Genomic DNA, 20833 nt, shown 5'->3' with positions numbered 1-20833 from the left:
GGGTTTGAGCTGGGGGGATGGCAGCGAAATAGCAGGGGGACAGGGCGACATGGAGGAGATTTGTTTGTTGCCACCCCTTATGGGATATGAGATAGAGTTTCTGTAGTTGGACTGCTCTAACGCACTTGTTTCGAGAGGGTAAATATGAGGCTGTTAATTAATACAACTACCCTACTATCACCACCACACATCCTCACCACATCAACACTACATCACTCACTATCATCACCACCATCAACCCTTCCATTCACTTTCACTGGTAATTCCATCATCATCACCACACATCCTTCCACTCACTTTCACCAATATCATCCTCACCATCATCACCACCATCATCATTATCATCACCACCACCATCATCATCATCATCACCACCACCATCATCGTCATCACCACCACCACCATCATCGTCATCATCAACACCACCACCTTCATCATCATCATCACCATCACCACCATCATCATTATCATCATCACCACCACTTCATCCTTATCACCATCATCATCACCAACCTCACCACTACTAACATCATCACCATCATCATAACCTCACTTCACCATTAATAAGAGATGTCACCACAAATGTCAATCATCACCATCATCACCCTCACCACTACTACCATCATCATAACATCATTTCATCAGTAACACAATCGCACTCATCACCACTACAATCACCATCATTTTCACCACTCTAGTCTCTTCATCATCATCACCATCATCTACAACTGTTTATATCACCACCACTGCCATTATCATCACCATCATTTTCCGCTGTTCATCACCACCATCACCACTACCGTTCACCACTATCCTTTTCAACTGTCACCACAACCCACATCACCATCATCACCACTATCATCATCATTTTCTACTGATCACCATTATGTTCCACTGTTCATCACTCCCATCATCACAACGATTTTTACCAGGTCACCATCATCACCACTCAGCCAGCATCACCACCTCTCTTCTCTGGTCAGTAATCATCACTATCATCACTTTCACCATGGTCACTTTCCCCTGGTCGAATGTAACAAGTCATCACTATCATGTCTTTAATCACCACACTAACTCATCACCAACATTGTATTCACCATCATTGTCATCACTTAAGTATTTCAGCATTATCACCATTACTGTCATCATCATCACCATCATCACACTGCTGTCCTCTTTACTGTCATCACCACTACTGTCACCACATCGCTAACCACCACCAACAGTGTTCATCACTATCATCACCATCCCCACCACTAGTCCTTTTCATCACTGTTCTTCCCCACCATCACCACTGGTCATCACCATCATCATCACACGCCACAATTAACACTAAATATCACGGGTGGCGCGACCTGGTACCGCATCAGGTCACTGCGGGTCGAGGGGCGGGGCGGGGCGGGGATGAGGCAGGGTGGAGGTGAAGCAGGGTGAGGCAGGTCGGGTCAGAGGGAGTCCCCCAGGTGAATTACTTGACCTCCGTGTCCTCCTCCATGGGCTCCTCCTCGTCCTGGGTGTTTTCCGGGGCGGGGCCGGGCGGGGCGGGGGGCTCGGGGCTCCTGTGGGCATGAGCAATGCTAACTTGTTTCACCTGAAGTAGCATTTTACCTGCCCATACTCCAAACTCTATGTGAATGCTATCTATCTTGTTGTTTCATGTGAAGTACCATCCTGCCTGCACATACTCAAACTCTATGTGAACGCTATCTTGTCGTTTCACCTGAAGTAGCGTTTTGCCTGCACGTATTCCAAACTCTATGTGAATGCTATCTATCTTGGTGTTTCGTGTGATTTAGCATTTTCACTGCTCATATTCCATCATCATTCATCATCATCCGGACCTCCTTTCCCACCCAAGGGCAGGGTGAGGAGTAGCAATGTCCAGACAGCCCAAAATTGCCCAATCCAATGGGCCACGCTTCCATTCACTCATCATTCAAGCCCCTGGAATCCTGGCTCTATCGAATACGCCAAAAACATTCACCACGATCTGTAGCTTCACACAATCGTATCTGACATAGTCAATCCAGACGCTGCCACGTTAAAAAGGGGTGACAAACTTCATGTAAACGCTGACTATCTTGTTGTTTCATGTGACGTAGCATTTTGCCAGAACGTATTTCAAATATTATGTGAATGCTAACTATCCTGTGCTTGTATGTCTGCCACAGTTGCTGCTTTACATGCTGGCATCCCTCAGCTTAAGTCCTATCCCCAAAAAGGAAGATGGTGGACTACTGGAAAAGGGCAACTTCAGCCTGCAGTCCAATGGGTTCAGGTTTCAGAGGGTCCTGGGGGCATAACTATTACTACTACTACTACCATACCACCACTGTTACTACAACTACTACAACCACCACTACTAGTACTACTGTTTCTAATACTACAACTATCACTACTGCTAATACCCGAGTGTAAAACAGATTTAATGTTTTCCTAACCAGGTGTAACAAACGAAACTCTCTTTATTCCACTCTTAGTCACTCCATTACTGACCATACGAGGTAATGTCACAAATATTTACTACCATTACTGAACATATGAGAACTTCACAAATATTTACTAACCTGCTGTGAGCATTCTGTGGGTCTACTCTAAGCGACGCCATGGCCGAGACTGTCTCCTGCTCTTCTTCTCGGCCCTGCGCCTCTAACTGGGACATGGCCATCATCCCACTATGTCGACGTACCACCGGCCAGTGGCTGCTCTGTGAACCAAAACGTGCGTATGGTAATCCTTCATGTGAAAACAGTTTATCATTCTTACATACACAATCACCCTTCTCACATGCACACAAATATCCACTATTCACACACACACACACACAGTTAACCTCCACAAACACATACACAACCACCCCACACAGTCATGCACATAGTTACCTTACACACACACACACAATCATTACTTCAAACACTTTGTTTGTTCATTCATTTTTGAAGGCGCCAACATGATTGCATGCGTTGGCCTTGGTCACCTAATGGCAGCTCTGTATGCTGCTCAATCTCTGGCAGCTTCCCTATTCAGTCCCATATCCCTGAGGTCGCACTCAATGACCTCGTCCCAGGTCTTTTCTGGTCTTCCTCTCACAATCCTACCCGTAACATTAACACTTCTCACTTTCTGCACCCAATCATCATCCCCCATCCACATGCCCAAACCATCCACACACACACACACACACACACACACACAATCATTACTTCCAACACAGACCTTTTTCTATGCACACACACACACACAACATCCATAATGTCAAACCAGCAACCAACCTGGACGGCAATAACATTCTGGAGTGTGTCAAGTGCGTTCTGGCAGGGTGGCCGTGCTGCTTCGTGCTCCGGCAGGGGTGGCAGGTCCTCACCCAGCAGTGCACGAACACACGCCTCTGTTGCGTCACAGATGCTGGCTAGGTTGTACCCCCCTTCCAGCGCTAACACCACCTCCAGAGAGAAATGAAAGTTAGGATCATACTGCTGGAGGGGTACATCTCTTAGTGGCCTATATTCAATCAGTCAACAGCCAGATGCCATAATCCCATAAGGGGTGGCTGTTTGAGTTAGTGGTTTTACAGGGAGGGGCACAAACCCTCCATGAACCCACTTGTTGACATGTAGGGAACACATGTGGGTTGGTTATATGGTTACCACCCGGCATTGTAGATGGTTTCCTGGCCCATACTTTCATCAGGTGAGGAGGCTCCCTACCACCTCTTCCTTAATGACTAAACAACAAATCAACAACAGCAACAACGAATCTCTCTCTCTCTCTCTCTCACCTTTCCTCGGGCCAGTGTCATAAGTTGCTTGGTCATATACGCGAAGCATCCTGGCGTAACCTTGTAGCCTCCCAAGGGTGAAGGGTGACCATCTGCCGCATCATAACCCGCACTCACCAGAACCATCTCTGGGTCAAAGTCCTGGGGGGGTGAAAAAAAAAAAAAGATCATTAGTTATCATCATCATGTTATCAATATTATCAACAATCATCATCATCATCATCATCATCAAAATCATCATCATCATTATCATCAAAGTTATCACCATCATCATCATTACTGTCACTCCTAACACCTTTCCCTCCAATGACAAGTATCTATCTACTCGCTAAGAGGAGATTTTTCCAACTGGCAGGGTTAAACTTGGCAAACTCTCATCCCTTTTCTGTCCAACTCTCTAATGCAAGAGTTAACCGTTACTCCTAGTCTATTATTTATGGAACATGTCAACTCTGGAACTGTCTCCCTCTCTCTGTATTTCCTGCTTTCTATGATCTCCAGTCTTTCAAATGCAGTGTGTCCAGGCATCTCGAAATCTTAATTTGGCTTTCTGTTGCAGGGAACAGTCATTGCAGGCTCATGGCCTTTGGTTCCTTCTTCCTCACATAAAAAAATATATATATATATATTATTGCTAAACACAAGAGGCCTTCCTTAATCAGTGTAAAATTGTCTATAAATCACTACACTGGAATAAAATGTCACTAAACTATCTATCTAGCTATCTACTGCCAGATGCCTTAATCCCATAAGAGGTGGCCAAAAAAAAATCATCATGCCACTCTGTCCCCCACCACTTCGCTGCCCTCCCCCCAGCTCACGCCCCCCCTCTCTCATTAAACGGATAAGGTTAAATCTACTTTATCACTGACAGGGGGGATAGGATAGAGTGCTACAGCCATCCTGCAGGAAAAATAGTGAAAAATTATGCAGTACTAGTCATTTTATCGGAAAAAGAATGAATTACAATAAGGGGTACACAGCTGGTCATTCTACTGGGAAAAATTATACAGAACTACAGTCATTCTACGGTCATGATGCAACTAGTCATTCTACGGTGATGCTAAGGGCCACACGCACCTTAGCAATGGGCATAACAATAGACCTAAAGGCTGCCAGGTACTCAGCGTCGCCCATCGGCGGTTTGAGTCCGCCCGAGAAGGCTATGTTGACGTTGAAGCCATAGCCGTCACCATCACCAACCTGTGTGAAAAGGCCATTATTATTTTTATTACTGCCATCATCTACTGTTATTATTATTATTTTCATCATCATTATCCTTGTCATTTACATCATCATCCACAGCTCCTTTCTCTTTTTCTCCCTCTTTCTCTGTCTACCCCCACTCTCTCCCTTCATTCCACCTCCCCTCTCTCTCTTTCACTTTTAATGTCTATCTGTCTAGCCTCTCTCTCTTTCTCTCCCTCTTTCTCTGTGCTGTCTGTCTGTCTTTGCTTACCCCCCCCCCTCTCTCTCCCCTCACTCCACCTCCTCTTTACCTCTTTCACTCTTAATATCTGTCTGTCTGTCTATCTAACCTCCCCCCCTCTCTCTAAGTGTCTGTCTATCAAAACTATTTCTCTCTCTCAACGTCTGTCTGTCTAAACCCTCTCTCTCTCTCTCTCTCTCTCTCTCTCTCTCACCCCCCACTTACCTCAGTTGGTGCGCCAGTGCCGGGGAAGAAGCTACCATCGTCGTAGCGGTGGATGGACACGTACAGGACATGTGGGTCATCGTAAAACATCGACTGAGTCCCGTTTCCATGGTGGACATCCTGGGGGGGGGAAAAACGGAGGCAGGTGCTGGATGAAATGGAAAAAGTAGTTTGGAAAAATCAATACAGTAAACCTCACTAGAATAGGAGCCTTTGATGATACAATATATATCAATGTCAGTCACCACCACCGCCATCATACATCATCACCACCACCACTACCACCACCATACATCACCATCACTATCACCACCACAACCACCACCAAAAATCATCTTCATATTCTAGTAGCACTCTACTTTTACAACTCAGCATTCAAGATGGAGAGACAGCAAATTTGGCCAAGTTAAACTGAAAACACTGCAGTAATTATGACACTTGGAAAACTCACCAGCATATTCTAGAGACACAGCACTGCCGGTCTAGCCTCTCCCTCCTAATTCTCACACCAAAAGCATTACTATTCATTACCAATTTCTTTCTTCAGCAGGTAACAAGAGCCACTGTGGATTAATTTCAGCCCACACAAAGCCTTCCTCTGTACCAATGCCAAGCCTAGTAATTTATTATTATTATTTTTTATGAGGGAGAAGAGAACTGATGTATGATTACTTACCTTTATTATTTATGCAATAGATAGAGAGATAGAGATTATTTATGCATGTACTATAGTGCGAAGCTTGATTCTTTGCTCTTCAGAAAGCCTTATCACAGAGAAAAGAAATATCGGTGCCCGTGTCTCCCTTCTTATACTGTTAGAGCTCTGAGGCTGCTTGTAACGTGGCGGATGTTGGGATGATTATATGAAGTCTGTGCATCTCATTATGGCGTGGTGAAATGGTCAGTACCTTATGTTTCCCTCAGTTTATGGAACAAAATACCAGCATGGACTACCTAACCTTACCTAATATTCAAGACAATACAACACAGTCATTCACTCCCATCTTGGTCAGGACCAACTTGCCTAGCCCCAGGCTCCTTCACTCCTCATGGGGCAACAAAGGATTGGATGATGGATGGATGGATGGTAACCTAATTCAGCCATAAATACAACACTATCTACCTATAGTCAGATGCCTTAATTCCATAAAGGGTGGCCACAAACAAATCAACTCCAATGTTGCCTGACCCCACCATTTTGCTGCCCTCCCCCCAGCCCACACACCCCCTCTCTCATTGTCTCTCTGCTCCATCCCTCCATCTCATTCTCAGCCGCCTCCTCCTCCCTCTCCCCCCCTCCACCTCACTCACATACACTTTCTTCATCAGTCTCTCGTTCTCCACCCTCTCCACATGGCCAAACCACCTCAATGTATTTCCCCTAACACTTTCTATCACATCCACATCACAACGCTCCTTCACTTCCTCATTTGTCAGTCACTCTCTCCATGTAACTCCACAACACAAAGCTGCCAAACTCAACCCACTCCAACATAACCACAATCACCAATACCCACACAGCCACACCCAACCATCCCCAAACACCCAATCACCGCTGACTCACCCAGTCGACAATGAGTATCTTGTCCATGTTGAGCTTTTGGTGGAGCTGTTTTGCTGCGATGGCAATGGAGTTGAAGAAGCAGAATCCCATGGCCTGCTGGTGCTCCGCGTGGTGTCCCGGCGGCCGCACCAACGCAAACCCATTACGCAGCTCGCCCGTCGCAACTGTGGGGGAGGAAGATTAACTGTACTCTTTTTAACTTGGACTAAAATTACCGTACTTCTCTTATTTTCATCATCCATCCATCCATCCATCATCCAACCCTACACTGCCCTATGAGGAGTGTATATGGACTAAAATTCATGTATTCATTCTATTTTTATTTGGACTAAAATTGCTGTACTCTTTTCTCTTTAACTTGGACCAAAATTACTGCGCTCTTTTTACTTTTGTTTGGACTAAAAATCCTGTACTCTTTTTACTCTAACTTGGACTAAAATTACTGTACTCTTTTCACTTTGACTAAAATTCCTGTACTCTTTTCTCTTTAACTTGAACTAAAATTACTGTACTCTTCTCACTTTTATTTGAACAAAAATTACTGCATTCTTCTCACTCTAACTTGGACTAAAATTACTGTACTCTCTTCACTTTAACTTGGACTAAAATTACTGCCTCTTCATCATGAATAGTGTGTTTTAACAAGAGCTTAGCACTAAAATGTGATGCCAGTCACAAAGAAGTGCCATTAAATGGATGAAAAACAATATCAGTGTCTTTTTCTGCCACTAAAGTACATGAAATACAATACAGGGATAAATATATGGGCCATGCTAAACAAAAACAATCAATCAATCAATCAATCACCTCATCAATACAGAACTTGGGTAACTTGAAGAGACCCATTCTTACCATCATCCTAACCTGTTTTTCCAATGACCCAAGTGATTTATTTATTTATTTATTTTTTCATTTGAGGGGGAGACTGAGGACGAGATGGAAGGATGGAGTGGAGAGGTATAAGGGAGAAGGGAGTGTGAGCTGGGGGAGGGCTGGGAAATGGCAGGGGGACAGGGCAACATGGAGGTGATTTGTTTGTGGCCACCCCTTATGGGATTATGGCGTCTGGCTATAGATAGACAGTTTTTTTTTCTTTCTTCTTTCCTCTTTCTCTTTTTCTTCCCTTTTTTTTTTTTCCTTCTTCTTATTTTTTTTTTTTAATTAACCCACCCACCCACCTTTGTATGCCAGGTCTATGACACAGCCGGCAGCCATCTTAGCTGCGGATGAGGTGTGCATGTCGTTCCAGGTGGTGTCGGAGTCCACGCCAACGCCGCCACAGTGGAGACGCACGAAGCTCTTAATTGGCAGCTCGGAAAACTTGCTCATGTCCAGCCGCTGCCGATTCAGTGGATTGGTGCCTGGGGGGAGAAGGATGAAAAATAAAATAATGAATGAATAAATAAAATAATGTTGAGTCAGCATTGTTAGTCACTTGAAGTCAATAATAAAAAAAATTAAAGTACTGTTGAATCAGCATTGTTGGTCACTTTAAATCAATTAAAAAAAAAAAAAAAATGTTGAGTCAGCATTGTTAGTCACTTTAAATCAATAATAAAAAAATTAAATACTGCTGAGTCAGTGTTGTTAGTCACTTTAAATCAAAAATTAAAAAAATACAGTAAAGTGCTGTTCTTTGAGTCAGCACTGTTAGTCACTTTAAAACAATAATAAAAAAAATAAAATAGAGTCAGTGTTGTTAGTCACTTTAAATCAATAATAAAAAATAAAATACTGTTCTTTGAGTCAGCAATGTTAACCACTTCTCTCTCTCTTTTTTTAATAATATTTTCTGCCTCCAAGTCCAGAGAAAATTACATAAATGACGCATAAAACTGGAATTATGCTATCATGCAGAACTATATACGCTTTTACTCATTTTAGATGCTGATAGCCCAATGTATATATTTAAATGGTGTTGGTGTTGTGAGTAGAGATATAAAATTACCTGAGAGAGGGGGAGAGAGAGAGAGAGAGAGAGAAACCGAGTACCCTAATGCCCCTGTACATAACCTTACACACTCCCCACAAATGAGAGAGAGAGAGAGAGAGAGAGAGAGAGAGAGAGAAACCCAGTACCCTATTGCCCCTGTACATAACCTTACACACTCCCCACAAATGAGAGAGAGAGAGAGAGAGAGAGAGAGAAACCCAGTACCCTAATGCCCCTGTACATAACCTTACACACTCCCCACAAATGAGAGAGAGAGAGAGAGAGAGAGAGAGAGAAACCATGTACCCTAATGCCCCAGTACATACTCTTACACACTCGCCACGAATCTTACCAAACAGTAGTGTATGCGCCTCACTATGACAGGACTGTATCTCCTCCAGGGTCGCTCTCCGTGTGCGCAGGCGTTGACAGGAGCGGATGAGGCCGGTCTCCTGTAGCCGCGCCATGATGGACTGCAGCCGGCCTCCGTGCTCGGGATGCTGGGAGTTGTCGCCGCACACACACTGGTGCTTCAGCATTACATTGTCGTATGCGAAGCCCGTACAGCTCTGCCACGAAGGATTATACGTTAGAGATTATCAATACTGGATGTTCCGTAAGTACAGCATCATGGGAAATTATACAGCATCATGGGAAGTTCTACAGCATCATATGAAATTGTACATTAGTGATTATTAATACAGGATGTTCCATAAATACAGCATCATGGGAAATTATACAGCATTGTAGGAAATTATTCAGCACCATAGGAAATTATAGAGCATCATAGGGAATTATAGAGCATCATAGGGAATTATACAGCATCATAGGGAATTATACAGCATCATAGGAAATTATAGAGCATCATAGGGAATTATACAGCATCATAGGAAATTATACAGCATCATAGAGAATTATACAGCACCACAGGAAATTATTCAGCAACATAGGAAATTATACACCATCATAGGAAATTATACATTAGAGATTATTAATACAGGGTGTCCCAAGAGTACAGCATCATAGGAAATTTTATGGAATTGGTTCATACTGATCCCCATTGTTTACAAAACATATGTCCAGTACCCTATGATGCCTGACTTATGGATCACCCTGTAGTTTGGGCATGTGGAGAGGATGGGGGATGACAGTTGGGTGCAAAAAGTGAGAAGTGTTAATGTTGGGGGCAGGGTTGTGAGAGGTAGACCAAAAAAGACCAGGGAGGGGGTCATAGAGTGTGACCTCAGGGATACAGGATTGAACAGGGAGGCTGCCAGAGATCAAGCAGCAAGGAGAACTGCCATTAGGTTACCAAGGCCGACCTCATCCTCTCACAGTCCCACCCCAAACATTCAAAATTGGGATTAAAGCCATACAAGGTTATAACTCCACCTGGGGCATGCTAACCATTACACCACCAGGTTCTCAGGTGGCCATACGCTACCTGTTTGTTGATGGTAATGGGTTCCTGTGGCGAGCCCTGGGGTGAGAGGGTGACCAGGGGGGAGCTGACCGTCCGGGAGAGTGGGCGCGCTTGGTGGGTGCCCGACCGCGACGTAAACGCTGAGTCTGCCCAAAGGAAGTGACTGTCATTTGCTGCAGACGTATTATGCACACCATCAACATCATCATTATTTCATCACCATCACCACTTCATTCTCATCATTTCACCAGCATCAGCATCATTATTTCATCATCATCACCATCATTATTTCATCATCATCATCACCATCATTTCATCATCATCCGCATTATTTCATCACCATCATCACTTCATTCTCATCATTTCATCATCATCATCAATTCATCATCACCATCATTTCATCACCATCCGCATTATTTCATCACCATCATCACTTCATTCTTATCATTTCATCATCATCATCAATCCATCATCATCATCATCATCATCATTTCATATCAACATCAACATCATCACTGTCAATCTTTAGCATTTTTTTCCATTTCATGAAGCTCCTTAATGCATTTCAACTTTTGACTTAAACCCTTACAGACCTTAACCCACTGGACCACAAGGCATCTTTTTATTGACCCATGAATGAAAAATCAACACCGGGATTGTACTCACCCATATACAAAATAAATGTGTCTCCAGAGGCTAAAGAGCATTATTCTCTCTCTCGCTCTCTCTCTCTATCTATCTTCTTACTGGATCAAAATTTGAAAAGAAACCAAAGTATAAACAATCTTATAAACAACTTATTCTTCCAAAAATTTATACATCATTCTCTCTCTCAACCAGACTGAATTTTGAATGAGACCAAAGTATAAACAATCCTATAAACAACTTGAGCTTCCAAAACTTTAAACAACATGACCTTCACAGTTTTCAAAATTTTCAAAAGATGCTGGTGAGAAAGGTGTGATTTTTTTTGAAGATGAGAAAATTCTGGCCACATCTGACTGGATTCTTCTGATCGACTAGACTTCATGGAATCTTTCTGTTACTCCTTTTACTTTAACTTGTCCTAAAATTACCACTGCATCTCCAACTTGGCCTAAAATTGCCATCTTTCCATCTCTAGCTTGGCCTAAAATTGCTATCTTTCCATCTCTAGCTTGACCTAAAATTGAAATATGATGCTAGTCATGAAGAAGTCCTATGGAAAAGATGCAGATCCACAGCATCACCTTACTCTGTCACTGAGCTACATGGAATAGCTGGAAGAGGATGAAACACTAGGCCAACTTAAGGTGATAGAACTATAGCGTATAAAATATCTAGCTGTCCATCATTCTATCTATTGCCAGACGCCTTAATCCCGTAAGGGGTGGCCATAAACAAATCGCCTCCATGTCGCCCTGTCCTCCGCCATTTCATTGCCCTGGTACTTACTGCTTGTGGAGTGTAATGGAGGGGGTTTGCCGCAGAGGTAGTCCCGCTGGCTCTGTTGCAGGAATAATGAACGTTGGTGCCGCGCAAACATTGAATCATCCATCTTGCGTTCCGTTAAGTCAATCACCTGTGGGAGTAGCAGGGGGGGGAGTATTAATCTATCTATCTATCTGGGGGTTAATCTATCTATCTATGTACTGCCAGACACCTTAATTCAGAAAGGGGTGGCCATAAACAAATCGCCTCCATGTCCCCTTGTCCCCTACCATTACGCTGCCCTCCCTCCAGCTCACAGTCCCCTCTCTCATACCTCTCCACTCCATCCCTCCATCTCACCCTCAGTCTCATCCCCCTCCATCTTCATTATCTATCCATTTATTATTAACATCTTTACTGTGACAGGCCAAGGTTGTACTGTAGATGACAAAGGAAGATTCATAACATATTTTCCTAAGTGATTTATTTTACACATTACACCCCGACGTTTTCTCATTTAATGCCATCAGTGTTAGTGTGAGTCACTCAGGAGTATATAGAGGTGTACTGTTTCGTTTTTTGTTTTGTTTTTGAAGGCTCCACTGTGCTTGCATGTGTCGGCCTTGGTCACCTAATGCCGGCTCTCCATGCTGCTTGATCTCTGGCAGCTTCCCTATTCAGTTCCTTATCCCTGAGGTCACACTCAATGACCTTGTCCCAGGTTTTTTTCAGTATACCTCCCACAACCCTACCCCTAACATTAACACTTCTCACTCTCTGCACCCAATTATCATCCTCCATCCTCTCCACATTCCCAAACCATCTCAAGCTACCTCACCTCATCACAACTGTAAAAAGTAAATCACTATGGAAGAGGCGTTACATCTCCCCAGTATCATCAAGGCAAGACAGACAAACATTATGAGAGAGAAACATCCCTATGACTGAAACCCTTACAGATTACATCTGACTGGTGCATCTAAACTCACTAGACCACATGGCATCCATTTGTTGGTTAAACAATTACTGTCCTATGTAATATTGTGATTCCTTTCTTAGAGGACACCACCTGGCTTGTCACTCAGCATAGGGTCAGGTGAAGGCAGCACTACAAAGGGTGAGTTGATTAAGAAAGTTGTATACTCTAGCACTAAATGATCTCACTCAAAACTCAGCACATCGCAACACACGTTAATTATAAAAACTGGCTGTACAACTGCAGTACAGTACGTTGTAACACTCAAACACTACATTACCTTGCTGTTAATGACAGCACTAAGACTTAGCTGTAATTCTGAACAGCTGCAAATGTTGGGGGGGGAAAAATGCCTGTACTCTAGCTTACTAAACTAAAAATCAATATAAGCTTAGTAAAAAAAAATGACTTATTAATCCAGTGTTTATGTGAGCTTATGAAGGTTATTGACATCCCTTCCTTACCATGTGCCTTTGACAGAGTAATATCAAAGAAACTTACATGTTACTTATACAAACCAAGAGCTCTTTAAATTACATACATTATTAATAGATCTGCTAAATAAATGACTAGGGAAGAAGTGCTAACAGACTCCTTAGTACATGGAGACCAAAGACTTTTTATATTATTCATTTATTTTTGTCACAAGGTAAGATTCCATTACCAGAAGAACAAGACATGGGGAATACTTATCATTCTCCTTGACTTGCCCTTCCTGCAAAAACGGAGAGGTATGACAGGAATGATCACAAATTTAGCTTGAAATTTTGGTACCTCAGAGACTTGGAAAAATTCTGCACTTACATTTCCTTGCCATTAAAAAGAGAGAGAGAGAGAGAGAGAGAGAGAGAGAAATGGGGTGGTGGGAGCTTTCTGTTAAGGCCACAAAGCCAGTTTCCATTTCACTCTCTCCTTTTAGACAAACTTTGGTTAGTGATATCCTGCTACTTTCAACACCACACAGGCATTAGCAGTGGTACTGGAGGAATAATCCAACCCTCATACAGCTGATGAGTGATTACTACTTGTGTGAAACGATAATGCCTCACACAACATGACCTACTCTTAAAGTCATCAACAACTTCTTCTCCCTTGGAACGGGAACCTCAGGCCAATTCCCCATGCCACTGTCTGCAGGGCTTACAAGAGTTAACTGAATACTTAAACTTGAAAGACTGTGGCAGCCTAACAACAAAGGTCACTGCCAGACTTAATGGGTCATGTGTGTTACCAGTCACTGAAGACTTTGGAGGGAGGTTGTCATGGCCTGTGGTACACCATAATTGTTGTGTAGTCCCATACCCAACTAAATGTAAACCCAGAATGAAGTTCCCCTTTTATAGTCGTCTTTTTAAGGGACAGGGAGGGAGCTGAGGGATATTTGTATAACTGGGTTTTGTTGGGGCCACTACATGCAGACATCTCTCTCTACCAGCAATGGCATTAAAACTAGACAAGTAGTTATATACCCATTCCTCAGCTGTGTATGTCTGGTATCATATTTATCAGTCCCCAGTGCTAATACCTGCTTGGTGCTTAAGTACTGCAATGTCACTTCCTAAACTGCCTACACAATGAGACAGTGAGGAGTGGAAAATCAGTGTAATGACAAGGCAATGAGTGTGTGTGTGTGGGGGGGGGGGCATTATGAGTGTGAGTGTGTGTGTGTGTGTTTGGCATTATGAGTGTGTGTGTGTTTGGCATCAGGAGTGTGGAGCTGAAACAGAAATGGATAAATCACTGTTAACAACATAAACAAGAGCCGATGCACCGCCAAGCATATTATACAGAGCAAGTTCAGCGCATGTCCCGCACCTCAACACACTAGGCCTTGTACAGGTGAGCTTGGTGGGCTCCTTAACACCTCTTCAATGGCAAATTATTCAATATTAATATGAAGAGTAGGTATCTGTGCTGAAGTGGTGATATGAAGTACGTGGCATGGAGGAGGACTGCTCAGCCAAGGGGAATAGGCACTCATGATTACGCCTCAAGTTGGACACAGAGTAAATAGCAAAAAATAAAGAAATAAGTATTGTTAATGCTGCACAAGGAATGACCCCAGTGGTAATGGTACAGGTGAGTTGTTGTGAAGCTCAAGAAATAAATCTGACAGCTCAAGAAATTAATCTGTGAGCCAAAAAAATAAATCTGACAGCTCAAGAAATTAATTTGAGTTAAAAAATAAATCTGACAGCTCAATAAATTAATTTGAGTTAAAAAATAAATCTGACAGCTCAAGAAATTAATTTGAGTTAAAAAATAAATCTGACAGCTCAATAAATAAATCTGAGAGCCAAAAAAAATTAATCTGACAGCTCAAGTAATCTTAGAGTTAAAAAAATAAATCTGACAGCCTAAATCAGTCAATGCCGGTGCTGTCTGTGGTGCGGCAAGACTGTAAGAAGCCGTCGCTGTGGCTGAGGTGCGGAACAGAAGCAGAGTCAGCGTAACAACAAAATGCACGGACCTACCTCAGGTTCTTCCTCATGTAGCGCCTCCTCCTCCACCTCCTACATGCCATAGGGGGGCAGGGGGAGAGGGGGGAGAGGGGAATCATTAGTGACGGGAGCAAACACAAACACACACAACTACACCAGGACCACAGGCAAAAACGCACACACATCGTTGGGCCTTGACGATAATTAGCTGTCCCTTCGTATCACATTTGGGTGTATTGTTGATCTGAATATTCCATATTTCTTTCAGTGTTATGAGAAGTGCCCTAGGATGGTTTAGCTATATGGAGTGAATGGGGATTAAGAGACTGACTACCAGGGAGAGAAGGGGAGACGGAGAGCGAGGAACGGGTGGAGAGACTGACTTGGAGGGAGGGAAGAGGAGAGAGACTGAGGAAAGGGTGGAGAGACTGACTTGGAGGGAGAGACGAGAGACTAACTACGAGGGAGAGACAGGGAGAAGGAGACTGAGGAAGAGGTGAAGTATAGAACCAGAGTGGTGTGAGATGGAGGGAGGGTTGCCTGATAGTGGATAACAGGGCAATGTGGCAGTGATTTATTTGTGGCTATTCCATGAGGGATTAAGGCATTTGACTATACAAACATTACACAGACGGCAAACACAGCATCAAAACCAACCGATACAAGATAGACAGAGACACATGGATCAATAGACACAGACAGATAGACAGAGACACAGATGGACACACAACAACACACAGACAGACAGATAGATTGTTTGTGCTCCTTGGTTCAGTATGAAAGAATATAAGATGGACAGACAGAGATACACTGATAAATAGATACAGACTAACAGACACACAGACAGACAGACAGAGTGTTTCTTCCCCTACATTTGGCGTGCAAGTGTTGTGTGTCAAGACCAACCAATGTGCTGTTTGTTTACAGCCTGCGTCTTGCGCCATTCCAGACAAAACTTTCAACTCTGCGGCACAACATCTCAGCACGACACTGACCTCCATGCAACACACAAAACACACACACACAGGCTTGCATTCCCAGCAGCTGCTAAGGAGGACCAAACACCCCTTCGTTAGTGGTTTATTTTGCTTTTACACACTTTTATATCTTGTAAATGGACAATCTCTAGTTTTCTTTACAACCTTGCATTCACGGCAGCTGCTAAGAAGGACACAAACACCTCTTCCTTAGTGATTTATTTTGCTTTTATAGACTTCATATCTTCTAAAAGGACACTCTTTATTTTTCTTTCTTTTCCGAGCACCTCTGTTAGTGGTTTATTTGACATCTGGACACTTTATTATCTCATGGATGACCTATTATTCATTTTCTATATTTCTTTACATTCATTTTATTTTCATTTTATATAATGGTACTTTCATATTTTTTTTTTTTTTTTAAGTTCATGAGAAATGTCTTATGAGGAAGAGGTTAATGTAGCTTTACCCAACCCCTTCAGTTTGGAAAGCTTACGAAAATGAATAAAATCAGTTATGAGGGGGGGGGGGCTTAGTATGTTTCCAAAAATTAATAAAAATCAGCTAGAAGTGACCTCCTCCCCCTCCAAAAAAAAAAAAAAATCTAAAAGGCTTAATATTGGTCTCCTAAAATTAATAAAATCAGCTAGAAGTGACCCCCTCCCCCTCAAAAAAAAAAAAAAAAAAAAAAAAAAAAAAACTAAAAGGCTTAATATTAAAGTCTCCTAATACTAATAAAATGAGGGATAAGTGACACCCCCCTCTCAAAAGAAAAAAATAATAATAATAAATAATAAAAATAAAACTATTCTAAACGGCTCAATATTAAAGTCTCCACTCTCAAATCTGTCTCCACCTTTTCCACTCTCAAATTTGTTCCTACCTCCTCCACTCTCTGTCTCCACCTTTTCCACTCTCAAATTTGTTCCTACCTACTACACTCTCAAATTTGCTTCCCCCTCCTCCACTTTCAAATCTCTTCTCCAACTTCTCCACTCTCAAATTTGTCTCCACCTTTTCCACCTTCAAATTTGCTTCCATCTCCTCCACTTTCAATTCTGTCTCCACCTTCTCCACACTCAAATCTGTTCCTACCTTCTCCACTTTCAAATCTGTTCCTACCTTCTCCACACTCAAATCTCTTCTCCAAATTTTCCATTCTCAAATCTGTCTCCACTTCCTCCACTTTCAAATTTGCTTCCATCTCCTCCATTCTCAAATCTGTCCCCACATTCTCCACTCTCAAATTTGTTCCTATCTTCACTATCAGATTTCAACCCCCAGCTGAATACAAGCAGCATGAAAGTGATATGGTGGCTATTAAAAACTTGTCCAAAAATACTTGTTGGCAATACACTAGTGGCGCTTTGTGTTGCAAGGCACTCGGCATCGTTGCAAAAGATTTAAAAAAAAAAAAGGAAGGAAAAAGGAAAAATAATAATAAAGGTTTACTGTTACTTGCCATCAGGTGGGGAGAGAGAGAGAGAGAGAGAGAGAGTGAAGATCTACACATGCATGCATAAACAAAGCCTTCTAAATTTCAAATCTGTAATTCTGGCTCTATAATGTTTGAATATTTGACTCTTACTGATAAACCATTTATTTCAAAAACTATGATAACCTCCCAAAGTTTGTAAAAAATCTCACAAGGCATTCTATCTATCTCTATCTACAGCCAGACGCCTTCATCCCGTACGGAGTGCCCACAAATAAATCGCCTCCACGTCACCCTGTCCCCTGCAAGAAATTCGTATATTATTTCCGTTTACATTTTCCGTTAAATATATAAATAAAAACGCAAATCTTTCTGCTTTATGCCTGTCTATTTGTTTGTTTTCATTATGCTGGGTCAGTCGAAGCGCCAAACAGAAACAACTCAAGGGCCTGACTTGACCCGGGGCCGCCAGTTGAATAGCCCCGCCCTACACCATAACAGGCCTCCCATAAGCTCGATTCTAATTCTATTATGGCTGATTCTAACCCTACTATGGTTGATTCTAACCATACTAAGGCTGATTCTAACTCTATTATGGCTGATTCTAACTCTATTATGGCTGATTCTAACTCTATTATGGCTGATTCTGGCTGTGTTGAAGAAACAAGCATGCAAGACACAAACAGGCATACATACTAGCATTCACATGTTAGTATGAAGCTGTGAGTATTATAAATGATTTACATAACCACCTGCCTAATTATACCATATAACAATAATTTAAGACCTGAATTTCGACTTTATTGAACCTAAACCTTTATTAACAAACCAGTATCAGAAATTACCAATCCACTCAATACAGAAGAGTACTAAACACATTTAAGTAAAGGAGATTTTGCTGAGACCCATTTCATTTGAACACACCTGACACACAACATACAAACATTTAAAAAACTGACACAACGTACGAACTTTTAAAATAAATAACTGACATGCAACATACGAACATTCAAAATAAACAACTGACACGTAACATACGAACATTCAAAATAAACAACTGACACACAACATACAAACACAACTCCCCATCCACCTCTCATAGGTAGCTCTAAATATCAGTTAAACAAGACTAGCTTCATACAAGGTTAAGAAGAGAATTACTATGTTAAATTTGGGGGGCTGGAACTTACACCGTACAAAAACTTCAATATCTAACAATTTCTAGAATATTAGTAAAGTGATGCAAAACTGATTAGTAAAGAAAGCAGTGGCAGGAACTCAAGCACTCCTGTATTCTAAAAGTAAAAACTCAAGCGGTAAGGTAAGGAAAGCAATATTAGACCAGAAAGCACACTATTCAAATGACTAAAATACACTGGTCAGCAATAAGGTATAGGACTTCTTTACACACCAAACTCCCATCAATAACAGACAAAAATACCAGATAAAAATACCAACTCCAATTCCTCGAGTACAGATTTTCATAAAGTTTTTCCCTTACAACACATCCGGACTACCAACAAATAACTACCGGCACCTCCAAACCTTTTTATAGTATCCATACCTTATCTCAACAAAAGACAGAATAAACACAGGTCCTTCAACTTTGCAAGAATTTCCACTCAGTATCCCTGTACCATGCAATGAAATACACCTTTCAATGAACTCTACCGTCACTATTTACGATATGTGATACAAAAGTGAAAATACAGTTACAACATCATGGCAAAGATGGCGTTGACCAGCACAACATTATTAGGCATGAGGAAGGGAAACTATAATCTATAAAATACATAAAACGTATTACCCTGCATCAATGAATACCGATAATGCTTTTCCTGTACTCCTGTTTAGGCCTTCCTAGATGCACTGACTAGTTCTGGAAAAGGAAGCCTAAACACAAAGGCCCCTGTAAAACCCGGCACTGCTCGGCTATACAAACACCTCTCAGCTCCCTCCCTATCCCCCCAAAAGAGAATGGTGGGCTGCAGGAAAATGGTAACTTCAGCCTGCAGTCTACTGGGTTCAAGTCTAAATGAGTCTGGGGCCACAACAGCATTTCACACTACACAGAGCAAGAATTAATGAAAAACTGGAGCATTTTGGTTTCTTTCCCTCCATCACGAAAATAATGCGGCGCTAGCAGACTCCACATTTACCTTACTTTTGTCCTCATTTCCGTGAACCACATCTTTACAAAACTTTTCCTAATCCTTTCTTAGCCTAAAATCCTTCCTCCACCAACTTACACTCACTACGACAAGAATTAGGAAAAACTGCATGTAAGTGTGTACCAAAATACCCACACCTGAATGAAACTAAAACATCTATACACCTAACTGAAACACACACACACACACACACACACACACATCCACCTATATAAACCAAAATACCCATATCACAAAACAAAATGGCCCCACAAAATGGAATCTGTCCTGGTCTCCCCCTTCAGACAAAACGAAGCACCCACACACATCCAAACAATCAGGCCGATCCCTCTATCGACCAGCATTGGGCACGCAAACACAAAATGAACTTGGTAAGGCCTCTCTCCTCATAAACACAAATCGGAAAACAACCTGACAGAGGCACATAACCACCACATACACAAACTCTCCCTGCAGCAACACAAAACAGAATACAAACACCCTACAGAATACACACCCTACAAAGCACATTTTACTGTTTTCCTTCCATTAAAAAATAAATAAAAAAATAACTAGAAACCACAATACCACCTGACCAACTCCTCAATATATGGAAGCAAAAAGCCACTGGGGAAAAAAAAAAAAAAAAAAAAAAAAAAAAAAAAAAAAGGATGGTTGATCAGGCCTCTCTCTGGTGCATAAAAAATAATAATAATATTAATAAAAAACAAAATAATCCACACTTAGCAGGAGAAATATAACTACTGGTATGCATGGAACTGCTCTCTCCTCCTCCTCCTCACTTTCCCTTTCCTCCCCCTCCTCCTCCTCCTCCTCCTTTCTTTCTCTTTCCTCTTCCTCCTCCTCCTGCATGCACTTACCTCCGGGGTCTTGTCTGGTGCGATGGCCTGTGCAACGGCAGCTTCGGTCTCCTCTGCAACATTTTCAACGTGGTTCTTACTGCTTGTTCGAGTCAACACTGTGTTCCGGATGTGCTGCAGGAGAGAGAGACGAGTGAGTGAGTGAGTGAACGAGTGAGACAGGAGTGAGTGAGTGAGTGAGCGCGAGTGATAGAAAGGAGTGTGTGAGAGA

The 20833-nt window shown here is 42.2% G+C and overlaps 1 protein-coding gene across 1 annotated transcript in view; it reads right to left on the bottom strand.

Moving 5' to 3' along the window:
* Positions 1 to 608: 608 nt before the first annotated feature.
* Positions 609 to 20833, bottom strand: part of HDAC4 (histone deacetylase 4) — a 93965-nt gene continuing 73740 nt past the window's right edge. Inside the window, exons 13-25 of the mRNA XM_080270505.1 lie at positions 20623 to 20736; positions 15213 to 15251; positions 11787 to 11913; positions 10374 to 10498; positions 9282 to 9498; positions 8175 to 8357; positions 6997 to 7160; positions 5433 to 5552; positions 4859 to 4981; positions 3779 to 3919; positions 3273 to 3443; positions 2568 to 2707; positions 609 to 1559 (exon numbers count right to left, since the gene is read on the bottom strand). Of these exons, the coding sequence (XP_080126631.1) occupies positions 1469 to 1559; positions 2568 to 2707; positions 3273 to 3443; positions 3779 to 3919; positions 4859 to 4981; positions 5433 to 5552; positions 6997 to 7160; positions 8175 to 8357; positions 9282 to 9498; positions 10374 to 10498; positions 11787 to 11913; positions 15213 to 15251; positions 20623 to 20736 (1755 nt within the window). The 3' untranslated portion in view covers positions 609 to 1468. The remainder of the gene's footprint in view (positions 1560 to 2567; positions 2708 to 3272; positions 3444 to 3778; positions 3920 to 4858; positions 4982 to 5432; positions 5553 to 6996; positions 7161 to 8174; positions 8358 to 9281; positions 9499 to 10373; positions 10499 to 11786; positions 11914 to 15212; positions 15252 to 20622; positions 20737 to 20833) is intronic.

Source organism: Coenobita brevimanus, chromosome 41 (assembly GCF_032717465.1).
Source record: "Coenobita brevimanus isolate Jiangsu-jjx chromosome 41, ASM3271746v2, whole genome shotgun sequence".
NCBI lineage: Eukaryota > Metazoa > Arthropoda > Malacostraca > Decapoda > Coenobitidae > Coenobita > Coenobita brevimanus.
Note: the sequence above shows the minus strand (reverse complement) of the source record. Positions and strands in the feature narration are given on the sequence as shown.